The sequence below is a fragment of the Lolium rigidum genome, chromosome 1 (assembly GCF_022539505.1).
Source record: "Lolium rigidum isolate FL_2022 chromosome 1, APGP_CSIRO_Lrig_0.1, whole genome shotgun sequence".
Taxonomy (NCBI): domain Eukaryota; kingdom Viridiplantae; phylum Streptophyta; class Magnoliopsida; order Poales; family Poaceae; genus Lolium; species Lolium rigidum.
Genome location: NC_061508.1, coordinates 143,687,812 through 143,693,899, shown reverse-complemented (window position 1 = coordinate 143,693,899; position 6,088 = coordinate 143,687,812). Strand labels below are relative to the sequence as shown.

The 6,088-nt window shown below is 48.5% G+C and overlaps 1 protein-coding gene across 1 annotated transcript; it reads left to right on the top strand.

Moving 5' to 3' along the window:
• Nucleotides 1-2,936: 2,936 nt before the first annotated feature.
• LOC124682520 (mini zinc finger protein 4-like) lies at nucleotides 2,937-3,529 on the top strand. The gene has a single exon (XM_047217189.1). The coding sequence runs from the start codon at nucleotides 2,937-2,939 to the stop codon at nucleotides 3,285-3,287; it is 351 nt and encodes a 116-aa protein (XP_047073145.1). The 3' UTR covers nucleotides 3,288-3,529.
• Nucleotides 3,530-6,088: the final 2,559 nt, after the last annotated feature.

Genomic DNA, 6,088 nt, shown 5'->3' with positions numbered 1-6,088 from the left:
CGTCAGAGAACTAACACTGGCCGTGACGGAATGACTAAACGCTCACGCGGGGCAACTTTTTGACCCAAAATTCACGATTTGCAAGTTTATGACCAAAGCGCACATCCGGGACAACTTCGTAGACTAAATTGGAGATTTTCTTCTGGGATGCGTGCAAACCAAACTTTCTAGTTCAGGCATCTATGTGTCTGAATATTATATAAGGCACATGAAAATCATACATGTATAAAGTTATCTAGAATGCGTTTCCCAACTTTAGTTCATTTGGATGTTTCAAAAGGAAGTTTCATTATATTTTATAAATATGTTGCATGGAGTTTAAACAAACAGACGATGAGCGCTATCTGGAGTTCCCTGCGCCATACGAGGCAGCCACAACCAAAACAATCCAGCATATAATTGAAACCATCCCGCCATCGTAGGAGGAAGTCCCTGTTGAGCAGATTGGACAGGCTGACCTCGGCTTTAAAATCAACGGGAGTTCTCGCGCTGTAGCAAAGCCGACCACAACTCCTTTAGACTTGTTGCACTAAATCAACACGGATGACTCACACGGATCATCAACTTTTGCAACCTCTTATCGTTGGAGTTGTACCCTTCTATAGTGTACAGAACATCTTGACATGTAAACGGTCGGAAACATTCCCCTGGTGCACTGGTTATGATAGTTGAATTTTTTTTCGAGAGCCCACCAAAGACATGCCTCATTTTTATAGAATGCAGAATTTTAAATACAAGACGACTACACCTCGCTGCGGACAATGAGCGCAGTAAAGACTCAACTTTGGCATGTCAGAAAACAGCCACCACAAACAACACGAATTCAAAGCAAAAAAAAAACATGTCCTAAACTAATCACCATCACAATGTCTTGATTGATGGCGGTCACCTCCGAATAACAACAAAGCTCACTAGCTTTTCTTGTCGACGCACCATCCACCCTTGATGCCAAAGGAGGTGGCAACTGGATGGCGGGACTTGGCTAGATCCGAGAAAGGCACCGTCTTGAACTCACCAGCGACGATGTACATTGGGTCCTGAAGAAAAGTCATGATGGTTGATTATGTGGATGATGGTCTCGGTTTTTGTGTGTTATTGGTAAATTGATGTTGTTCGACAATGTTTGCGATACTAATCCTAGCATTGCTTGAGTAAGTTTATATTTCCGTGTCTATAGATGAAAGTGGGTCAATATTAGGGTACCCTCTACCCTATTTAGTTCAATAAAATAAACTAACTTTTGTGATGATATTATCATTTCTTTTTGTAAAAATTAGTTCAATTTTTTGCACTAAAGAGGGTATATGTTTCCTGGAATGAACTTGTCGTTGTATGTTTGTTTGTTCATTCTTTTGTAACCTTAACGTAACATCATCGATATTATGCAAGAATGGATGCATGCACGTATGCATCAATTGATTTTCCTGATCTTTTTTTGAAAAAAGTAGCCTAATAAATATTCAAAAGGGAACTTATAATTAGACGTGGTCTCTTGTACCATCTTTTTACCTGAACAACATATTCTGGAGAGAATGCTCCTCTTCCTCCTCAACGCGATTTTCTTGAAGACCAATATGTTGCAAAAAACAGTGATCGAAAGTCTAGTGCCAGGACAAACCAACACTACGGGAAAAATATGCGTCGCCGTGCAGTATTTCTTTGCCGTGTGTCCCCGCACGGCAAAGAAATCTTTGCCGTGCGCACAGATAAAAACGCACGGCAAAGACCTTGGTCACGGGAAAGATAGACACAAGCGCACGGCAAAGATACGATTCACGGCAAAGATGGAAGAGGCCGCACGGCAAAGAAAGGTGCACGGCAATGGTCCAACACACCGCACGGCAAAGACTTGGTGCACGACAAAGGCGTTGGGCATTGCCGTGCGCGCAACTGGGTTGCACGGCAAAGCAGGCTTTGCCTAGTGTTTTTGAAAAAACGCACGGCAAAGAAGCCTTTGCCTAGTGTAAGCGCACGGCAAAGATGTAGAAACTGGATTTTTTCTCATCTCAAAAGGCATGGCATGGTATAGTTATCAACAAACGAACATATAGCTCAGTGGCAAGGTTGCACGCTTTCCCTACTATGTGTCCTAGGTTCGATTCCCAGATCAGCCAGTTTTGGGCCTTTTTTTAGATAAAACATGTTAGGCACACGGCAAAGAAGCGACCTTTGCCGTGCGGCGTCACACGGCAAAGCCTTTGCCGTGCAACGTTGGCGAGTCACACGGCAAAGAAGCCTTTGCCGTCGATAACATTGCCGTGCGATCTTTGCCGTGCGGGGTCGCACGGCAAAGCCTTTGCCGTGCAAATAGGGCTCTTTGCCGTGCAAATAGTTTCACGGCAAAGCCTGTTTTTCCCGTAGTGCAAAGTATTGTGTATTTGTGTAATATAAATACACAAAGAATTCATTTTGTGATTAAAAAAAACTTGTTTGGCTTCCACGAAATCGGTTACATGAATCAGTTGAGAGTTTCATGGTTTTTATCCCATGTCCAACTTTCATCTCTTTCGGTATACTGTCACTTCTGTGGATTTGCCAAACAAAATAATATTATCGATGTCATTTTATTGGATATTTTCCAAATAAAATAATAGTTACCAAACGAGCTGACTATCGGCGTTTGGTTGTCCGATCTCCAGAGTGAGGTGTGGAACTTGCTGGACCATCAATTCAGCCAGCCCGACATTAGGTCTTCTCCTAATCCACAGGCACGATTGAGAGGGCCGTGCACGTGAGACCTTTATGCACACTCATGTCAAACAACTGCCATTGCGCCATTGAGTGTCCATGGGTGGGGTGATACTCTCCTATATAATGTGGAGCACTGTGATCTATCCGGCTAGGGCTCTTGATCTCTTGTTTCCCCGCACCCATCACACCAAGTTAGCTGTTACTCCTCGTCTACCCTTCGATCTCTGAGAGGAGGATAGACGGTGATGATGAAGCGGCTCGTGATCCTCAGGCGGAGTCATCCGCCGCCGCCGCCGCCGGAAGCATCGATGGCGTTCAGCGGGTGTTGCCGCGACGTGCTCTACGGGGAGTGCCGGCGGAACCACGCGGCGAGGATGGGAGGGTACGCGGTGGACGGGTGCCGGGAGTTCCTGGCCGAGGGGGAGGAAGGCACCAGCGGTGCGCTACGCTGCGCCGCGTGCGGCTGCCACCGCAACTTCCACCACCGGGTGGTGGTGCCGCGCTGCTGCTGCAGCGACCCGGATGACGCCGCGGCCTCCGGTCGCAGCAGGGACTGCTCGACGGAGTCCACAGCGTCCAGCTCCACGGCCAGCTAGGAAGGCAGGAACTCGCAAGATCAATCACAGTATCACAAAGATCGGCCGGCCATGTTGATCGATCGATCTCATCAGGTGTCCAAATTATCGATTCATCAAACTTTTCTCCTCTTATAGATAGTTGCATTGACTACTTGTTTCTTCTCTGACTAGCTTTACTAGCTAGCTAGTGCATTCGTCGTGCTTACTCTCTTACCTTTTTTCAGTAGTATATGTATTCATTGTGTTGGACGTGTGTCCATTCACGCGCTCTCCCTGTGTCTCCCCCTATGCTCGCTATATTTTTTTTTGGATGAGATTAATTATTGTGTTCTCGTGGTTCTTTGCCGTCTTCACATATGATTCCCAGAAAATTGATTTCTGGTGTTGTTTGGCGTCAAGCAGGCAGCTGCACAGCATTTGACATGTATCTTTCAAACGCATGCAATAGAGAAACTCAAGAAGAATTTCAGTACATAAACATTTGGTGCACTAGGCTGTTATACAACTACTTCCTCCATTCAGAAATAAGTGATTCGAATTTATCTAAATTCGCACGTATCTACACACTAGAACAGATGTAGGTAGATGCGTATCTAGATAAATCCGAGTTACTTATTTCCGGACGGATGAAGTTCTATTTTCTTTGTATTGATACTATGTTTGTACCTGAATCTAAGCAAACTGATTAAGTTTCCATGCATGAACAGAAGAGCTCTAGTTCGGCACATGAGTATGTATCGAGTGCACTGAATTACAAGAGCCGGTCGATCTTACACTTTGCAGTACAGATTCAATCCACTGGCACGTACAACTACCTGTTGTACGTACCAATAGCTAGCTACTACTTCAACTTTTCTTTCTGTGCTTGCTGTAAAGTTTTCGGAGCCAATAAATAGGGGGGCTAGGCTTAGTTCACGTTGTGGACACATTTTTTTTATTTTGACATTTATGTGGATGGAAAAGTTAGATAGATGGCCACTCTCGGACCCTCTAGTAGAGAGACAGGAGCATAAAAGAGGAGCACGACAACAGCAATAAAAACACATTAATTCACAAAGGATCATCCAGAGTGAATAGCATAAAACCACCACTTTGGTGGTGAAATTTACCAAACACCACCACTTTATGTTTGAGGGACAAAAAACCACCAGATTTTGCGAGGTTTTTTGCGGAATACGCTAAACGCGAATTGACAGAGAATCTGATGGGTGGGTCCCATTGTCAGCGCTGAGGTGGCAGCACTATGCAGTAGTTTGCTGATGTGGACAGAGAGCCCACGTGTCAATCCACATTAAAAAAATTAAAAAATCCTAAAAAACATAAAATCCCCCCCCCCAGTGCCAGGAGGTTATCTCCTCCCGTGAAGATCCGCCGCCGGCCGTCGGAGAAGGGCGGCGCCGGCGAGGAGATCCCCCAGCGCCACCGGGCCCTAGCTCCAACCCCGCCGGCAGGCCCCAGCTCCCGCGCCACCGTGCCCCCTACAGCACCCGCGCCGGCGCACCGCATCGCTTGCTCGCAATCGAGCTGCGCCGTCGGGCCCTTGCTCGCAGTCGAGCAGCGCCGCCACGCCTTTGCTCGCAGTCGAGGAGCGTCGCTGCGCCCGCCGCCCTGCCGTGAGGACGAGGCCACGTCTTCCACCGGGAGCGCACGGCGAGCACGGCGAAGGCGCTCGGCGGCGGCGCTTGACAGAGAGCTCGGGGCGCAGTGGCGGAGCAAAGGGTCGGCCCCTAGCAGGGGGCGGCACAGGCGCTTCCGCTCTTCCGACGGGCCTGGCCGCACGCCGGGATGTGCCGGTCCGCCGCGTCGGGTCGTGCCTCTCCGCCTCTGCGCGCCTGAGCGCGTACCTGCCTCCACAGAACGCGCCGCCGCTGCCTCCCCTGAACGCGCCACCGCCCGGACCCGGTCACCCGCCGCTTGGTCTCCTCCCCGAACCGTGCCGCCGCCATGTCCAGCGTTCGCCGACGCTGAACCACGCCGCGGCCTGACCGGCATCCGCTCAATGGTGAGGCAGGGCGGCCGGGGCCCGCGCTGGTGTCGAGTACGGATGCTACCTAGCCGGCGTTGGCCTGGCCGGCGGCGAGGGCCGCGCCGCGCCGGGAACTGTCAGAGCCTTAGCGGCGGGAGCTTGTCGAGCGGGGAGGACAGGGCGCCTCGGCTGAATAGAGGATCTGTGCGTTCCACTTTTTTTTTTTTTGAATATTTTTGTTTCTTAATGCAGCCTGACAAGTGGGATCCGTGTCCAGATCATCAAGTTCACTAGTGTGTTGCCACCTCAGCGCTGACAATGGGACCCACCTGTCAGATTCCCTGTCAATTCGCGTTCAATTCGCGTTTAGCGTATTCCGCAAAAAACCTCGCAAAATCTGGTGGTTTTTTGTCCCCCAAACATAAAGTGGTGGTGTTCGGTAAATTTCACCATCAGGCCTTGTTTACTCCTGGGGTATTTTCATCCCCTAGGGGTTTGGGGATGGGAGGGGATTTGGTGAAAACCCCCCTTTCACCCAATCCCCACTTTTCCCCAGATTTCCCCACATTTCTCAAAACTCCCCAGATAACTCCTAGTTACTTTGATTTTTGGGATGGGAGGGGATGGAAGAGGATTGAGATCTAGTGATAAAAAAATAGAAACTTTACACCCGCAAGATGATTCTGGACAAAGTCACTCAAATAAAAATCATATCTTAGCAATAAATATACAAGAATGTTTATGAAACGTTGCATGGTAATACAAAAAAAACAACAGATCATCAGTTCGATCTCATGGAATATTCTATTCGGTGGCAAAAAAAAATTTTATGCTGCTCTCAAATGCCAGTTCT